This window comes from Podarcis vaucheri (genome assembly GCF_965113315.1).
Source record: "Podarcis vaucheri genome assembly, chromosome: 3".
Classification (NCBI taxonomy): domain Eukaryota; kingdom Metazoa; phylum Chordata; class Lepidosauria; order Squamata; family Lacertidae; genus Podarcis; species Podarcis vaucheri.
The window spans coordinates 44,438,998-44,459,037 of record NC_138761.1 but is presented as its reverse complement, the minus strand read 5'-3'; the positions used below and the strand labels follow the sequence as shown (position 1 = coordinate 44,459,037).

At 40.2% G+C, this 20,040-nt stretch overlaps 1 protein-coding gene across 9 annotated transcripts in view; it reads right to left on the bottom strand.

The window, feature by feature from the left end:
* The window catches only part of SMYD3 (SET and MYND domain containing 3), a 375,419-nt gene that overhangs the window by 354,422 nt on the left and 957 nt on the right, over positions 1–20,040 (bottom strand). The window contains exon 1 of one of the 9 annotated variants that reach the window (XM_082215088.1): positions 9,398–9,449. The exons of the other annotated variants lie outside the window; for them this stretch is intronic. Within the exon in view, the coding sequence (XP_082071214.1) occupies positions 9,398–9,429 (32 nt within the window). The 5' untranslated portion in view covers positions 9,430–9,449. Of the gene's footprint in view, positions 1–9,397; positions 9,450–20,040 lie in introns of those variants that run through there. 9 annotated transcript variants of the gene reach the window in all.

Sequence of the window (20,040 nt, the reverse complement as noted above, 5' to 3'; positions counted from 1 at the left end):
ATATCTTATGGACAGATGTACAAAACAGATTTTAATAATATTTGGCACAATAAATCTTTGTGTTAGCATACCACCAAAAAAAATCAAACTAAGACCAATGGCTTCACTAATGTATATAAATGACTGCCTGAAGGTTGCACAGATGCTCCGCTGTACATCTGCAATGACTTTGTGGTCATTCTGAATAGTTCCCTTTCACAATCTGTTACAGTACGCTTGTTTCTGGTTCCCTGGCTTATGAAATAATCTTCATAACCAAATGACTTGCTGATAATTGCTTTGCTATCAGCTTGCTCTAAATAAAATGGATGATACTGCTTTGCCTTAAGAATTAGACCAGTCAGAGAACTGACAGTAGCATTTATGAAGATTATATACAAAGCAGATTAATGTATTTCTGAACTCTAATATAGATTCTGGCCTCCAGCAGCAGCACATATATTTTCCCCTTCAACCTCGGTCAACCCCACTGCCTCAGACCACTAAATCGTGGAGCAATAAATGGTACCCAAATAAAATATTAGTCGAACACTTCTTGGGAGCAGCGAGATCCACTAAATGTCAGAAACATTAATTTTAGATTTAAACCAAGGATTTCCCCAGCTTGTGTATTCACGTAGCTATAAATAGGAATCATTCATGAAAAAATGTTTCAAAAAGCTTTAAACTCATTTATATTTAGATAAGCTTCCCAGTCGATTAGAGAATCAGTCGCTACCCTAACTACTACACAGGCATGCCATCGCCTACCTGGTAACAATTAATAATATTAAAGAAACAGAATTTGAGGGAATAGGGAGGGACCATGATATTTTGTTGCCTGAGGCAAAGACAAGATGGCGCCACTTCCCCCTTCCATATACAGAAAATAGCAGCTTAATCTCTTTTCAACATCTAGTGCAGTGTTTCCCAACCGGTGTTCCGCGGCACACTAGTGTGCCGCGAGGCGTTGCCTGGTGTGCCGTGGGAGGGAGGCGGGCGAGTCGGGCGGCGAGAGGCGGGGCGGCGGCGAGGAGAGGCCGCCCAGCGCGGGGCTCTCGCCGTCTGCCTGCCTGGCTGCCTGCGTGGCACTGACGTCACGGGGCTGTAACGTGCCCCACATAGGCACACGCGGGGCGGCGAGCGAGCTCCCTCCCACATCCCATCGCCGCTCGCTTTGGCCGGCCTACTGGGCTGTCGCAGGCGGAAGGCCTGCGCATGCGCGAGGTTTTCGCGCCTTCGGGATTCCCTTCACGCCTTCCTCCTCCCGGGTCCTTGAGAGCGCGGGAAGCGGCAGCGCGAGACCGGCGTTGAGCCTGGTAGGTATTGTGCTTGCCAAGGCAGTCATTTGGGAAATGAAAACTTGCAAAGCAAGCAACTAGTTCAATCTGAAGTACGTGTATGCTTAATATCCTGTATCTGAAACCTGTTCTGCCCCCTCCCCCACACTTGGTGCCATTTTCATCTACACATGCAGCAGAGTAAGTTGACCCAGAATAGTACCAATTCAGATGGCAGATGGGAGAATGACAGTGCTGAATGCTTTCCCATGTAGAACAGTCCCTGCAAATAGAAACTTAGCATATTTGGAAGAGGGATGCTAGCCTAACCATTACCTTCTATGCTGTTACTATTTTTTTTTATTTTTTTTACATAAGTAAAAAGTGACCTTTCCCCATCTGGCATGGTGGTGTGCCTCGAGATTTTTTTCATGAAACAAGTGTGCCTTTGCCCAAAAAAGGTTGGGAAACACTGATCTAGTGCAGCAGAGACCAGCAAGTTAACTAAGGTGGTGCAGGACAGGTCATGTGGCACATACAGGTAAATCCTCCACCACCTTAAGAATGCAAGAGCCCTGAAGGATCAGACATCTAGTCCAGCATTCCATCCTCAAAATGGCCTACCAGATGCCTGATCAAACAAATGCTGCAATGAAGCAGCGGCAGTTTGTATCATGTAAGTAGAGCTGTCCATGCACATTGGTAATGCCCACTACATAGTATGGCCTAGGCTGGCCGCCTGCCTGCTTGGTTAATCAGGACCTTTCACAATGGCACTGCTTCTGATGCATTGGGAGAAGGTAAGTGGGAATGACAGACAGTCACCCCAGGACAGCAGCAACAAGCATTCTTAGGAGGATGGAAATAGCCTGGGGAAATAGCCAGGGGGCTGCCACTCCACAGCAACTTAGTTGTGAGAAGAAAACTAAGAGCACCAGGAGCCTGGGCTTGGACGTAACACTACACCAAAAAGTGACTTAGCTCCCAGCAATATAGCAGAAATGCAGGAGCAGCAAAGTGCCCACAGTTCCAGTGGCATGCACCAGCATGCTGCACTGTCACCTTTGAATTGTCAATAACTATGGTTAGAAGAAGAAGAAGAAGAAGAAGAAGAAGAAGAAGAAGAAGAAGAGGAGGAGGAGGAGGAGGAGGAAGAGGGGTTTGGATTTGATATCCCGCTTTATCACTACCCAAAGGAGTCTCAAAGCGGCTAACATTCTCCTTTCCTTTCCTCCCCCACAACAAACACTCTGTGAGGTGAGTGGGGCTGAGAGACTTCAAAGAAGTGTGACTGGCCCAAGGTCACCTAGCAGCTGCATGTGGAGGAGCGGGGAAGCGAACCCTGTTCACCAGATTATGAGTCTATCGCTCTTAACCACTATACCACACCAGCTCTCGAAAACAGGAATGAGGAACATGTAGCCATTCAGATGCTGCTGGGTGACATTCCCCATAGTCTCCTGACCATGGGGCATGCTGGCTGGCAGGAAGCTCCTGCAGCCAATTGGAAGCCGCACCTTGGTTTTTGAACGTTTTCAGAAGTCAAATGGACTTCCAGAACAGATTCCGTTCGAGAACCAAGGCATGACTGTACTGCTTCAGAAAATAATTTTTTTTTCTGATTTAAAAGGGAACAGATATCACTAGAAATAGCCTGCATGAGCAATATTTTACGAACCAAAGAAATACATTGCTTTGCAAAACAAATTCCACAGTTGTTATTTTGAGAATTTATTATGAACTTAATATCACCTTGAAAATTAAAGACTTGGACAGATTCAACAAGCACTAGAAAAGTGCATAGAAACCGCTGTCAAATGAATCATGTCATCAGCAATCAATAAGTGAAAGGTGCTAGTTCAACAGAGCATAACAGAAACCTAAGTCATGTATTTGACAACTGGCCAGTTAGATAATACAGCTCCAGGATGACCTCTGTGGAAATTTAATTATCTTTGTCTCTGCAAATTCTGTTACAACAGATTCCTGAATCAACACCCCCAATCACAAATATACATTCTGAATTTTTAAAGTGACCCTTTATTCTGTTATTCAAATAGTTGTTTGTTTGTTTGTTTGCTTGCTTGCTTGCTTGCTTGGAAGACATCAATCTGCAGTGCATGAAGCTTTTATCTTAAAGTGTATTTGCCTTTAAAATATAGCAATGGGTGCCCTTTTAAGAGCCAATTATAATTTCTGATTTGCCTTTACTGCTAAGAATGATGGACAAGTTTTAGTTATATTTCTAACTGGTCCTCCTTTAGAAAACTCAGAGCATTTAAAAATGTTGGTCTGAAATTAAAAGGGACTTAGAAATTTGGTCAAGATTGAAACTTTCTTTGTCGGGAAGGATTGCAGCAGTCAAAATGAATGTATTGCCAAGAATGTTATTCTTGTTTCAAACCCTCCAGATCGTGGACAGAGTGGAATGCTTTGGAAAGTGGCAGAAGGATATTGCAAAGTTTGTCTGGCAGGGCAAAAAGCCCCGAATAAAATTTAAGATATTAACAGATGCAAAGGAAAGAGGGGGATTTGCCCTGCCGGACTTAAGATTGTACTATGAAGCTGCATCCTTCTGCTGGATGAAGGATTGGTTTCTGTTAGAAAACACAGATGTCCTAGATCTGGAAGGGCACAGCAACGCTTTTGGGTGGCATGCTTATTTGTGGTACGACAAGGCAAAGTCTCATAAATTGTTTAAAAACCATATTGTCAGGAAAGCTCTATTCATTGTCTGGACTAAATACAAGGACTTACTTGAAAATAAGACCCCGAGGTGGCTATCACCGACGGAGGCCAAGGCCATTAAACTACGTAACATGGAGAGTGGCTGGGCAAAATATTGTGAGTTAATAGAAAGAGTTGGTGATACTTGGAGGTTGCAGAGTTTCGAAAAATTGAAGGGAAAGGTGCGAGACTGGTTTCATTATGCCCAAATTCTAGAGGTTTTTAAAAAGGATAAGAAAATTGGTTTCCAGGTGGAAAAATCAAAACTAGAGACAGAATTACTTGAACCTAAGACTAAAGTGCTTTCAAGAATGTATAACTTGTTGCTTAAATGGAATACTCAAGATGAGACAGTTAAATCAGCTATGATAAAATGGGCACAAGACATTGGGTACAACATTATGTCTGAAGACTGGGAAAGGTTATGGACCACCGGTATGAAATTTACGGCATGTAGTGCCCTAAAAGAAAACATTATGAAAATGGTATACAGGTGGTACATAACCCCAGTTAAACTTGCAAAGATATATCATTTGTCTGACAATAAATGTTGGAAATGTAAGGAGGCTGAAGGTACCTTTTTTCACCTCTGGTGGACATGCCCGAGGGTGAAGACTTTCTGGGAAATGATTTATAATGAGTTGAAAAAGGTGTTTAAGTACACCTTTCACAAGAAACCAGAGGCCTTCCTCCTGGGCATTGTGGGCCAGAGAGTGTTAAAGAAAGATAGAGTTTTCTTTTTATATGCAACTACAGCAGCAAGAATCCTTACAGCCAAACATTGGAAAGCACAGGAGCTACCCACGCTGGAAGAGTGGCATTCACAGCTGATGGACTACATGGAACTAGCTGAAATGACCGGCAGAATCCGAGATCTGGGAGAAGAAGCGGTGGAAGAGGACTGGAAAAAATTTAAGGACTATCTACAAAAACATTATAAGTTATATGAATGTTGAGAATCTGTCAAGTTTTCGGGAAAAACATGCTTCAGTATTGAGATTTGTAAATGGTGGAAATTAAGTTAGGACTTTGAAAAATATAAATTACAGACTATATAATTAAATGAAAGCACAAAAACACATAAAACAAGGTATCAATTTGCTGTTTATTTTCATTGTAAAGAAAGCAGGGGATGGAAGATGTGGGGAAGTCCAGTTGATTATGAAAATAGATCTGGAAAAGTGAATTTTTTTCTTCTTTTATAATTTCTTCTTTTTTCTGTAAAACTGCTTTTGTTGTGTTAATGACGATGTATTTTGACCTTGGAAAAAAAGCAAATAAAAAACTATTTTTAAAAAAAAAATAAAAAAAATAGAAAACTCAGAGCATTTACAACTGAACACAGACGCACACAGAGTGCTCAAGCTGCTGCAGAATTACATCCTCATTTTTTATCAGATATACAGTGGTACCTCAGGTTAAATACTTAATTCGTTCTGGAGGTCCGTACTTAACCTGAAACTGTTCTTAACCTGAAGCACCACTTTAGCTAATGGGGCCTCCTGCTGCTGCCGTGCCGCCGGAGCACGATTTCTGTTCTCATCCTGAAGCAAAGTTCTTAACCTGAAGTTAAGAACTATTTCTGGGTTAGCGGAGTCTGTAACCTGAAGCGTATGTTACCTGAAGCATATGTAACCTGAGTTACTACTGTATATGCTTCTTAGAAACAAACAAGTTCTGTGAAGTTTCCGACAGAAGTGGCTATGCACATTGCTGAATGGTTGGGGACTTGCGTCACCACATCTCGCTTTTCCCCAAGCTGCTTTTCTATTAAAGCAGAGAGAGAGAGAGCACACAAAGCACAAAAAATGGAAATGGGTAAACTCATTAACAGTGCTTCGGGCAGGGAGGGGAGTGAGCAACCCACCTAGAAGGGGATGAAGAAGCAAAGAGGAAGGGGATATCAGAATTCATATGTACACAGTACATGTGTTATCTGAATGCAAATTTGGGGAGAACATGCATGAAAATAAAACATCCCTGGTCCTCTTTGCAAGTATGCCTATATGGTCTGATGGTCTCCCTTCTAGACACTCAGCTTCTAAACGGTGATGTCTCCTGGGTTATTCAAACCTCCAGTTATTTATTTCATTCCTTTACTGGCCAAATTTTAGATTTATCTTACACTGAACACGAAGTTGCATATTTTTTAAAACTGAAAATACTGTCTATTGAATATTATTATCTAGCATATTATTACAAAATAACTCCATGTTATACACTTCTCAGGCTTTTTGATAAGATTAATAAATTCTGTACATGTTCACTTTGAGAAGAAATGTTATGACTGTGTAGACAGCAAGCTATGTTGCACGTTAGCCCTAGACATTGTAAACTAGATGTTTAATGGAGAAATATATTTTAAATGTCAGCTGAAGACAAATAAAAATTATGATCTATGGCTATGGCCACTTCCAAATTCCACTCAACATTAGAACTGAAGAGCAAATGAAGTGAGTTGCATCACCCACTATAATGTTAACCAAGAATCTTTGTATTACTCTTAGCAAACAGTATATAAAAGTCAAGCCATTCAGCTGTAACATCCGAAGGCCACGAAGATGTGAATCAGTATCTACACTTGATCACTTCTTTTTAATGGGCAGGGAAATGGGCAAATGTCAGCTAGGCTTTTAAGCCCTAAATGGCCTCGGTCCAGTATATCTGAAGGAGCGTCTCCACCCCCATCATTCTACCCGGAGACTGAGGTCCAGCGCCGAGGGCCTTCTGGCAGCTCCCTCACTGCGAGAAGTGAAGTTACAGGGAACCAGGCAGAGGGCCTTCTCGGTAGTGGCGCCCGCCCTGTGGAACGACCTCCCACCAGATGTCAAAGAGAACAACAACTACCAAGCTTTTAGAAGACATCTGAAGGCAGCCCTGTTTAGGGAAGCTTTTAATGTTTGGTGTATTACTGTATTTTAATATTTGGTTGGAAGCCACCCAGAGTGGCTGGGGAAGCCCAGCCAGATGGGCAAGGTATAAATAAATTATTATTATTATTATTATTAGCCTCTTCACCAGCAGTCCAGCTCCCCCTTATATACTGTTATACTGCCATCCCCTCCACTTACGCATGGTCAAGTCATGCACGACTGCACATATGCACTGCGTGCTGGAAGTGGGGGAAGATACCTGGAGAGTCTCAACAAAGCCCTTCTGCACCTCCAGCTGACGAGGAGCCCAAAGAGGACATCTCCTTTGGACTCCAGGGAAGCTCTCCTTGCAAACTGGAGGAGCAGCAGGGTCTCCCCATTTACACGCATTTCACTTCTGTGCGCAGGGAGCCAGAAAGTAAACGCTGCCTAAGTGGGGAGTTGCCTATAGTGTGGCTCCTAAAAGCAGCACTATCAGACCACACGCCAACTGCTATAGTGAAGGAGAAAAGGTACCAGGAGTTTATCAGTTAATGAAGGTAGAAGGAGAATGCTTGGATTTATTCTAGAAAGAAGTTCATATATTCCTATGTGTATAGGACCATATAGGGTTCAAGATAATAAACAACATCTGGTCTTAAGCCCAGAAACAATTTGGTAGCCAGTGCCACTTTACAGGAATTTCTAGAGAGTATTTTTAATATAAATTAATCTAATTTTTATATAAATTTCCATCATTTCAAGCACCAAACAAACAAAATTGAAAGCATCCACTGCTAACTCAGGTAATGGAATTTTCCTGAGCAATTTCCAATGCTTACCAAATGCTAGCTTAAATAACATCACAAGTGTAGGCAGCACAAAGCTAATAAACCACAATTTATTTACATCTAGCGTGTTTGTAAGCTAACAGTTCAAAGTTCTATATGTGACTGAACTGTCAATCAGACAATTATGCAAAACAGCCTTTTCTTTACAACAAAGTGAATACAAATTAATGTTTTTCCCATAATGTTTATGTCACATTTTATGTGAATGCTTGCCCAAAAGACTGAGATCAGAAGTAATCAGTGTACAGGGTTTTGTAGTCAAAGCTCATAAAATTGCAAATTGATTTCCAACACCCGTTTTCAACCTTACATTATATTGGTCTCGTAACACAAAACAATGGTGTATTTTCAGTGGCAATTTTTCAGCTACAGAACAACTACTTTTCAACAGGCCCACAGTAATAGACATAGATACACATAGATAAATATTTTTAAATACTTTTATCAAATGAAATATAAAATTCCGTGTTTATAACAACATACCGGAGAAACCTGACTCTTTGAAGATGATTTTCAGGAAGCAACTACTTTTTTGAGAGTTGAACTATAAATGCCAATGGTAACTAAGGCCTAGTACAGGCATGCTAAGCAAGTTGGTTTGTATAGCTTCACATTTTTTATACCTACATCGTTACTCTGACACATTCTGATTTTCACATAAATTGTTGCAATGTGATTTGAGGCAAACCAAGTAATGGGCAAAATATTTTATTCTAAATCCATTTGATTATTTTTCCTTATCAACCTTCCTTCCCCAAAACTTAGCATCACATGTAAATGGGGTGGTATTGACTAACACCCACTGCTTTCCCCAAATCCATTGCTGGTTGTTGCAATTAAAAGCTGAAGTGGAAAGAGGGTGGAAAGCATAAAGAGCAAGGGAATTGTTTTATTCAGTCTTGTATCTATTGCTAATTAAAATATCATTTTAAAAAATGTCTTCTTTCATTGCAATGTTATAGTGGCGTTGTTTTAAGACTTCTTTTCTGGTTGCTGAAACAAAAGGGTTGGACAACCAGAAGTGGACTAGGAGAGGTTCAATATATGCTTACACTGAAACTGCAGAGCTAGGCATGTTTCTAAGTATATGAGGAGACACAAGATTGCAGATTCAGTGGTAAGGAAATGGTACTAAGTGCATGCTCAGAGGTACTTTTCATCCAATGTTCCAAGTCTCAACCCTGGTATTAGGCTGAGCTCTGGTTGACCAATGATTTAGGATGAGACAGGGGTGGGGTGGGGGAATAAGCAAAAGCATCTTGCCTATAACAAGAATGGAAGGAGAGTTGTGGAAAGAAAAATGACACGGTTTTTTGTGAAGAATTGCCAGAGGAAAATGAGGAGTGGATGGGAAGGGTGGTGAAATGTTTGTTAAAATTTAAGTCTGGTTTATTCATGTGCCACTTTCCCACAGTGAACTGTGACCAAAAGACACTGACATCATCAATGAATTATCAAAATACAAAACATCTGAAAAACAGTTTGCTTCAAAGCATATGAATCTAATATATAATCAATAGCAAGAGCAATTCAGGAAACAAATGATAAGTTGAATATTACTTAATATATCACAGACACAGAGCAAAACATAAATGTTAATGGATAAAAAAAAATAAAGGTATCCCACACTACTTGTTCCGGTCTTACTGAAGCCCAATGAGCTACGGCATGATTGAAATGCAGTACAGAAGAGATGGGTTTTTCTCACCAGGCTAGATGGTTCACAGCGGGCTCTCTCATCTCTCCTCCTAATAACTTCTGAAGTGAGAGGTTGTGGGACTTTCATCTGTGCAGAAAATATGCCATTACTGTGCAAGTCCAGCTTCTTAATTCTAAGTGGCTGGAGAAAGGGGAGGCTGCAGTTGCTCAGTGGTTAGGGGGAAAGCACTCTGAATATCCCCATAGGCACACTCTGTATTATTAACAGGGGGGTATAGGGTTGTATATTTAAAAGCTGCCTGATGAAAACAACTCGCTACACAGATGAACACAAAAATAACATTATTAGTGAGAGACCAAGCTGAATCTTTTCCCCTGAAATATGTTAGGTTCATTTTCTCTTTGGAGGGGTAAGGTTATATTTCCATAGAGGAGTATTCAAATTTGCAATTCCTTGCTTGCTAAATGTAGTGTACAATATAGGGGAAATGCTGTACCACTAACCCCCAAGCATAAAAGTTCAGATAAAACAAAGCAGAAGTTGCACCTGCTGAAATCTTTCCAGAGTTCCAGAGGCCTATATAGCATAGCAGATTGCTATTGCCTTTATTCTTTTGTTATATGCTAAACATGTGTCTTCTGACTACCCAACATAAGATCACCGAAGACAGACTCCAACTAAACTGATACCAGGAGTCCGCCCTGGCTCTACAGTGACTATCATAAGCCTCAGCCCCTAGTCTGATGTGGCTCCAGTCAAGGCAAGTTTCCGTATCAATTGCCATAAAAGAAGGTGCAAGAAAATAATTCATACCCCCACTGAAAAAAGAGTGGGAAGAATTTAGTCTAGCATATTACTGAACATATTAAATCAAACTGTCTTAGAAGCAAATATTCTGAGAAATGATATCATGCATTAATTACAATTTGTGGCTACAATAAATTGATATCCATTTATCGAAGTGCGAATGCAACGGACAACTGGCAGGCTATTTCATGCCTCAAAGAATTTATAGCAAAAGGGACACAGGGACATACTCAGCACAAGCGATTCTGTATTATTATTTTTTAAGCTTTTGCACATTTGGAACAGAAAATAGACCAGTGCTTAAAATGCCTGAAAAAATCCCAATTTAAAAAACCGATACTAAATTGTAATTTACTTATGACTATGGAAAACGCTTACTATTGCAATTAAGAATGGATGTCTACTGCTCTCTAATGAAAACATACTACCAGTTATTTTTACAATTAAAAACTAAATGCATACATGCATGGCTGAATATTAAATAAACCTACTATCAGCACCCATATTTACATGAGCAATAAAGAGTGTGTACAGGCAGATATGATAATTATTAATTTATATGTGAAGGAAGGCAAAAAATAAAAAAGAGAAGTGAAATAATTAATTAGCCTGCAGGAGAGTTGTTCCACATGGGCAAGCCTTGAAGCCCTTAATCTAACAAAAATAACTTACTAAGGGAATAAGGACACTAGAGAAGAACCTGGATATGTCTGCTGAAATATTGTTGAGCTAGCCAAATTTGTTGAGAAGCACAGATCAATTGCATAAGATAGTTGCACCCAATACAGTTTTGTGTACACTCCACCCCTGCAAATAATAGTGTCCCCAAGTTCATCTTACTAGTCCTCATAGGAATGGATGGCAACCATCCACTTATGTAGGAGATAATGAGAGCATGAAGCCTGGAACATCACTATGGTGTTGATTAGAATATCCTTGGGTGATCCTAGTGGGTGGAATAAGAAGCATGTTTGAACCTCTTTCAACTCCCTTCCAGGTGACAACCTCCTTAACTTTCTCCACACACTATCAGAGCACTGAAGAACTAAGTCAGCACGTACTTGCACAGTCCTGTTTTTCTGGGTTCTGTTTCTCAGATCCACTAGATCAAGGCTGAGGAACTTGTGGTCCTCCAAATGTTGTGGAACAGCAACTGCTATCAACCGTGGCTGGGTTGCTTACAGGGGCAACAATATTTGGTGGCCACAAGCCTGTACACTCTCTCTCTCTGAGTGAGTGAGTGAGTGAGTGAGTGAGTGTGTGTTTGTGTGTGGAGCATGCTTCCCACCAGCTCAAGCTACATCCATTGACTATTTGCTCCCCACCCCCATCTGCTAACACATATGGCCCTTGTAGGCAAAAAATATGACAAAACACTGGGAAGCAAATTTTATATAGATCTGCAAAAACATTATATTAACAGGGACACTTACTAACTCCTGTGACGCTATAATTAATCTGAAGTGACAGCATTTCAACCTCTCCCAAAAAGTTCACGTGCATTTTTTAAATAATTAATAATGATTTCAGCATTAAGTTAGCTCCAGATTCACCCCACGTTTAGACAGAAGAAATAATTGCTTATACAATTAGAAAACTTCAAAACTGAGTACAAGTTGACCAGCATTTACCAGCTGAAAAGATATCAGGTAGAACATTTAGTTTACTCCCCATAGAGTAAATATCTTCAGCCAATGCCTCTTCATTTTATCTTCCCACATCTAATAAAAGAGGTTTGTAGCATTCCCTAGTAGCTGTCCACTGCTGAACAGCTCTTACCATTAAGGATACTGTATTGTAAATGAAATCTACCTTCCTGTAATTTAACATCATTGTTTATTGTCTATACTAAGGAACAGTATATAGTGAATAACTATTCTCTCCCATATTTCTGAAATCATCATAAAATATTTGAGAATTAATATTTAAAGATTTCCCATTTTAAAATTATTTCCTTACATTCCAAGTTGATATTTTAACAGCCAAAAGCTGTATACATTACAATGTTGCCTTGCTAGCACATTGTACCATTAAAAAATATTGCTCAAAAGAAATTACCAGCGAACTTATTAGTGTATCCAAAGCAAGGAGACTTCTGTGCAGTTCTTAAAACATCAGCAATCTTCTACATGTTTCATTAAAAATTTAATTTAAGCAGCATTGGCTTATCAAGACATAAAACAAGGGATTATCCACAGCAAATACTTAGGGTAATTCAATCAAAATGACTGCCAAGGAAATAAAACCTTTCATGGGAGCTCGCAAGCCATCTACTTGCAATATCCAAACTGTTTGAATGGACAGCTATTAGCCAAAAAGCTACATCATCAAACATTTGACAATCTGCCTGGCACCATTCCTTCACTGTGAGCTTAATTTGTCCTTCAGGAGTGAGCCAGTCTGGCTCTGACCTTCTCCTGTATTTTCTGTGTTGTCTCCCTCCCAAATGCTTACCTGGCAATTCCAGGTGGAATACTAAGGGGATCAGGCAAAACACCGGCACTAAGCTTGACTGAGGTCTTGATTTCTACCATAAAATTTATCTTCGACAAACAATTGAATTGACTGTCTTTTTTGTCACGGACAAAATGCTAGTTCTGGTTCTTTGGATATTCTCCCATTTTAGCAGCAATACCTGTTGCAGATGGGAAATAGGTATTTTAATTTAAAGAAACAGCCAGTCTGCTTTCAGGACCACTGTTCTTCCAACATGTGGAATTGTGTAAATGCACATTGAAATATAGCCGAAGTAGCCAACATGGTGACCTTCAGATGTTTTGGACTACAGTTCCTGACTACTAGCTGATGGGAGTTGTAGTCCAACAACATCTGGAGGGTACCTCATTGGCCACCCCAACTTAGAGTTTATAAAATACTGTCTTTTCAAACATTTTACTTAGACCTGCAATAATACTGTGTCTAATTAATTTTCCATTAAACTGTGCCACTCTACAGATCAAACATTTCAGATCAAAATAATTGACCATTTGTTTATTTAGGTACATAAGAACCGATAGACTGCCTTTCTAACACACGTGTATTACACCAATTAAAATCGACAGATAAAAATATCAACAATACAAAAACAAAAATGACATATATCCATAACATATTAAAAGCAGATCAGCATTATCAAACAAACTTGACAAGGTCAAGCACATCAGATAAAACATAGTTTCCCATTAAAACCAGATCAGCATGACAAATGAAAAGCTGGCTGGAAAAGATAAAAATAAAAATTCTAAAGCTGGCGAAAGGCTCAATGAACCTCATGGGGCAAGGTTTTCCAGAACAGCTGCTGCAATGAATGAGGTGGTGCTGTTTCTTCTCCAAATCAACCTTACTTTCACCTTAGGTAGGTAGGAGACAAGAAACTGGATGTCAGGAAGAAGAGCATGCCGCCTTTCTATATACACAGGGTTTGTCTTTTGAAAAATGAGTTCTTTGTCGTAGAGAGATGTATTAATTCATATGATCACCCTCCAGTATTTCAGATCTATATGCAGCATCCATGGATACAGTGCAAGGGGGGCAGGAAGCGCAAGCCCAGGAGCTGAATGCCTCCCTTCAGATCACTCTATCTGGCCCTTGGCACTCTTCCCCAGGCCAGACACTTACCAGCCCTGTCTCACATTCCTGGAGTGTTTTTGCCCTGCTAGAACGTGTCCTTGAACGTTGACAACTCCTCTTGTTATCCAGGATGGAGGATAGAGAACTGGGAGAGTACTGTACAAAAGTAAAATTTACATTGGTTGCCCCACCCATTATTGCCTCTGTCTCTGCCCCTGGAAGATTGCCCAGGAGGAGATGAAGCCCTCAGGCTCAAAAAAGTTTTCCACCTCTGATGTGGTGGATGTAGCTCAAGTACAGAGCCTCCTTCCCAAAGTCTAGCCAGTGCTTTCCCAGCTTTGGGGAGGAGGTAAAAGGGCCCTAGGACCCTGCCAGAGCTTTGCGCCTCTTTCCCAAAGCCAGGAGCCTCGCTTAACCAGATTTGTGAAGGCAGCACAAGGCAGGAGAGGTGTCAACTTTTGGTTTTGCCTCCACCCCCCCCATCCCATGCCCACGACAAGGTATTGTGCAGCTCATGGGTTCCGTGTCAATGTACTCTTGTGGCCATTGGGTATGAGAAGTTGGAGTGCCCTGTCATAACAGATAAGACTTAAGGCCACTTCTGAAAACACCTCCAGGCAGACTGGCAGGGAACAGAAGATTTCCCTCATGAAAGGCATCATCCAAATATTGTAGTAAAAGAAATTCCCTATTTCCATCAAGCGAACAAAGACTCTTAAGGGCAAACCAAGCTGGATGTAATGAATCCCCAACTGCCCCTTCTTCCTTTGCAAAGTGCCTTCAGGAAAGAGTGATTTGTATCAGAGAAAGAATAGGAGGGATTTCCCTGAAAACATTCCTCAGGTATCCACTCACATTTCCTCTGTACAGTTCCAGGCCTATGTTTGTAAGGTAAGCTAGAGTACAGAATGCTAACGTGGGTCAAAGAAGATGGAGAGAAGATGTTTCAGAGGAAGAGAGGCTGGCAAGGTTTCTATCCAGGAGTACATTACAAGAGAGAATGGGTCACCAGGGTTTTATGAGGTATGCCCCAGCTTGAACTTGACACAAGTCTTGTGGAGGGAATACCAGTTACAGACCAATGTGTACTGTACACAGATGACCAAGACTGCAGAACCATGCAAAGGATGAGGCTTTAGCCACTGCAAAAGGGATCCACTTAGCCAAGGCAAGGCAACTGTCAGCCACCCCCACTTCCAATCAAGGGAACAGCTCCATAACAAACCTAGGTCAGAAAGGTCTGAGTACTGCAAGGAGACACAAGACTGATTCTGAAAACAATTACAGTGGTACCTCGGGTTAAGTACTTAATTTGTTCCGGAGGTCCGTTCTTAACCTGAAACTGTTCTTAACCTGAAGCACCACTTTAGCTAATGGGGCCTCCTGCTGCTGCCGTGCCGCCGGAGCCTGATTTCTGTACTTATCCTGAAGCAAAGTTCTAAACCTGAAGCACTATTTCTGGGTTGGCGGAGTGTGTAACCTGAAGCGTATGTAACCCGAGGTACCACTGTATTCAAAAGTCCCACCAAATTTATTGGAACTTCCTAGCAAAGGATTCCCCTCACCTGCTTTAGAGTAACAGCCACCTCTGCTTATAGCAGGAAACGAGAGCAAACCACATCTTATGCAATACCATCATATCCCCTGTTGACTTTCAATCATGAACCGATTTCCCATATCCTTATAACTTCTCTTAAAGGACTGTTAAAAGCTTAGCCTACTTATGGTAGAAGATTTTACACTCTATATAAACTGAAGTATAGCTCTGCCAGAACTGATTATACATATAGTACAGATTAAGGAGGAAAGAGAAACCACTACTTGTTGACTTTAATGGTAAAAAATATTCCATCATGCTATGCGTAGGGAGGAAATTACACTTTACTATAACTGGCTGTATTGATCCAAGGCTCACAACATATAAAAGAACCAATCTTGGAAGCTAGAGATAGCCTTGTTCTGTAATATAGAATGGAGCTATTACGGCGAGCTTTCGGCTATCTATCAGTCTGAGATATAACACGCTCTGGCTGTTTATGTGTATTTATAACCACAAAAGTGACTCAAACCTATCCTTATTAGCTATGGAATCTAAACTACAACATGCTGTCATACTTGGGTCTATAAGCAAATCCTCCTCATTCAGGCATATCCCGAATCACAAATTGTAATATACACCAATTTTCAGAAAACTGTTGCGAAGAATATTTATACTCCAGGCAGATTATAAATCAAACCAAAGCATAAAGATATCCTATCCAAGATGTAAAGAGACTCTGAATAATATAGGACTTTGAAAGCAAGGACATGATACAACTGGGTGTGTGATACAAACAAGAACAAAATTAATTGACAGCAGGAGAGGCATGGGTCAGAACGATAAGAGGAAGAGAGATTATAAATAGGAACACATGTTTTGAAAAGGCCATTGTTAGCATTGAAATTGCTAAAGGACCGTTACTGAAACAGGAGGTGTTTAAGCCATGGAAAATATATTTAAGGATAAAAATAAATACATCAAAACTATAATGAAAAGACTCCCCAACTGTGAAGATAAATGAAAATCCACAACAGAAGCAAATATGAAATCAGGTAATGTTAGACTCCGGACATTACAAAAAGTCTGCTCCTTACTATTACAACGTGCCACAAAACTGAAAGATATGTGCTTAAGCTTCCATCTAAACAAATAGTGCTTTAATTGATCCACCAATTACTCCTGATATCCCAACTCAGAATGTTTGTTATATAAATTTATTGCATTTGATTCCTTGATTTACATTGCATGTGTCCAGGAAATCTATACCTACTATAATCTGCACCTGAAAACTACCCTTTCTTCCTAGCAGAATCCTTGGTCTCTTCTACAATCAGACTAGATTACCATAAATTAGCACACAAAGGGCCTCATGTCTTACTTTCCCTATGCTTCTAGATACAGGTAGGTAGCCATGTTGGCTGACACAGTCAAAATAAATAAATAAAATAAATAATAGTCCAGTAGCACCTTAGAGACCAACTAAGTTTGTTCTGGGTATACCAGAACAATTTATTTATTTATTTAATTATTTCCCTATGCTTTTCAGCCATGTCTGTAAAAGAACATTCATATCTAACTCACTGGGAAAGCTGACTGCATTGAGAATTCATACACCTCTGGGGGATGAGGTGGAGGGGAGATGCAAAAGGTCTACTTCAGATTAAGGCAGCAGCAAGGAGACAGGAAGTGGATGGAATTTTGGCTTCCAGTCTGCTCCAAAATCTGAAACAATTCTCAGAAACGTTCCAAACATTAGCCAGGATGCTACTTCATGTGAACCTACATTGGAATTGTTAACATTTTTATTTAAATAGTACAAATTCAAATCATACCACAAGTGATTTTGAAAACCCCCTGAAAAGATCTGAAGGTGGAAACCAATGTGGAACTCCCATAGTTATTTTGTCCTTTGGGCAAACTTCCTTAAAAGCTGAGACAGGTTTTCCATGCAAGATGTGTAACATAATATGTTAAACATTAGAGATAAATATTCAAAATAAGTAGAATATTTTTTCCTAGGCCACAAAAACTAATATCATTTTTATATATGTACAGTTACAATAATGTAATATCATGCAAAACTTCCAGTGATCTTACATAAAATACCCCCCTTTTACCTTCAGAACAATAAATGGAAACTAATTTGCAACTGCATATTACATTAGCTATTATCCATATTTTAATATCTATTTTTCCCTCACAGCACTTATTTTCATTATGAATTTAAAAAAATAAAAATTTACCCGTAAAGAAAAATAAATGAAGCACAGAGTGTGTGCTAATTTGCTATGTTACTGCCATTTCCTCTTGTCCCCCACAACCCTTATGTGCTAAGGATTTTCCTTTGGCACATATTAATATTTATCGAGTATAGAGATTCCACTTTTTTATTTTACATGAGGAAATGGCAAGCTCAGTTTATGTCTTTTAGGCTGTGAAACTCACCTTTATTCTGAAAACATTTCCTATGCAAATAGCAACATTGTTACATTGTCTTACATATCACTTGTTAGATTTTGAACATTTTTTTAAAAGAAAGCCTATCACCACTCAATAGTTAAGAGTAGCTCTTGAAACAAACATTTTACCCTTTTGAGATACTGAATCATGCAATATTTGAAAGGATGAAAGGAAATCATTTCACCACAATCACTAGGTGGCTATGAGCAAATGGTTAAGTATGAGTGCCCATCCCTTTCAATGTGGTGACAGAGAGCTTTATGCCCAATCTTAATCTTCCCCTGCCCTTGCAGACCAACTAATCATACTGTAATATGGTCAGAACATAGCATTCAATGTGACAATTCATGCAGTTAAAAACTAGAGGCTTAAGTATTTTTTTATGTATTAACAAATAGACCTTTTGTGTTCATGTACTGCCACCTATTGGAGATTTGTTATAAGATACAAAAACACAAAGCCACAAGAAGAAGAAGAAGAGTTTGGATTTGATATCCCGCCTTTCACTCCCTTTAAGGAGTCTCAAAGCGGCTAACATTCTCCTTTCCCTTCATCCCCCACAACAAACCCTCTGTGAGGTGAGTGGGGCTGAGAGACTTCAGAGAAGTGTGACTGGCCCAAGCAGCTGCATGTGGAGGAGCAGGGACGCGAACCCGGTTCCCCAGATTACGAGACTACCGCTCTTAACCACTACACCACACTGGCTCTCAAAACACAAAAGTTTATGTCTAATGATGCTATTCCAAGTCTACAAAATCCTAGTGAATAATCTTATAGCGAAAATAATAAAACTTATGGATACATCAGTCTAACTCAATATCTGGCACCTTCTTAAATTCTATTGGTCCATCATCTGGAACAACTGTGGAAAAGGTAAATAAATTTGAGTCTGACCTAAAAATTTGAGACCATTTAGCTTATAACAGCAAGAAAGACACAGTAAACAGCAGGGAAATAACAACAGGAAGAGAAGAGAATAATGCCAATGTGGAGAAATGAGGGCAGTGGGGAAATCACCAGTGAAATTATTTGAATGGCTGAAAGATGACCAGAGATTTGAGTGACCAAGAAAAATGCTTTTCAAATTATGAACAACTTGTGGTTACACATTTGGCTACAAAACAAATAGGAGACGCCTGTCAAATGTCATTGGGAAAGACCAGTCAGTGCTAGTCAGTGATAATGCTGAGATAAACTAGCATGGCCCTTTTGGCGGTACTCCAATTGAAATTTTAGCTAATGAACAATCTTGTGGCATTTACCTCCACAACTTGCATATGTGAGGGTGAGCTTTTCCCCTCAGAATCTGCACTGCCTTTTCATTCCACCATTCTCAACCGGTGTGAAAGACATTATTATTTAACATCTATGAAGTGCCCAACTTCTTCTAAGCACTGTACAGCTATTAAGGGATCACAGACGGTCCCTACCTGCAGGCTCGCTATGCAGTAGGACTCAAAAGGAATGGAGAGGGAAGCGGAGGGCAAGCTTTGGAGCAGCTACGAAATCACTTCTTCAAAAATCATAGGATGAAACACTTGCATGCTTCAAGTCATAGCTTGCGTGTATAAACATGCCATCACAAATCTAATATCACACAAGAGCACGTTCATATCACCTCACACTCTTCATCACTTGAGTCACTTCCAGCATCCTGCCACAAGCCATCAAGTGCTGAATAATCTTGTAAGGAGAGGCCCATTGTTTCATCATCACATCTTAAAAACAAGGGTGGTTACCCTTTGGCCTTTCATATCCTTGGGCTACAGTTCCCATAATCCCTGACCACTGGCTGTTCTGGGGCTGATGGGAGCTGGAGTCCAACTTGCAGGGCACACAGATTGGTCTTAAATTTGTGCCTATCTGGCCAAAATGCAAACCCACACCATGAGGATGACTACTGTCTCAGTGGCTGTGGCAAGTTTCCAATACCAGGCGGCCGCCTCAATCTATGCATGCGGCATACTGTTCCTTTTTAACCAGGCCTTTGGTTGATTTGATTGACATCCTATGTACCCTTTTAAAATGTGGTTGGTGTTTTGGGGGAGGGGCAGGGGTTACTGGGTGGTTGTTATTTTTTTAATTTATGTATTTTGTGGTTTTATATTTTGATTTTATTCTATGAACTGCCCTGAGACCTCTGGGTATAGGACAGTATATAAATTCAAATAGTAGTAGTAGTAATAGAGCGCCAGGTTTAAGTCTACCCAGAGACAGCAGCTACACTTCACAGCGTTGCCAAGACCACTTCTGCTTGTGACCTATACTAAGGAACAGTATATAGTGAATAACTATTCTCTCCCATATTTCTGAA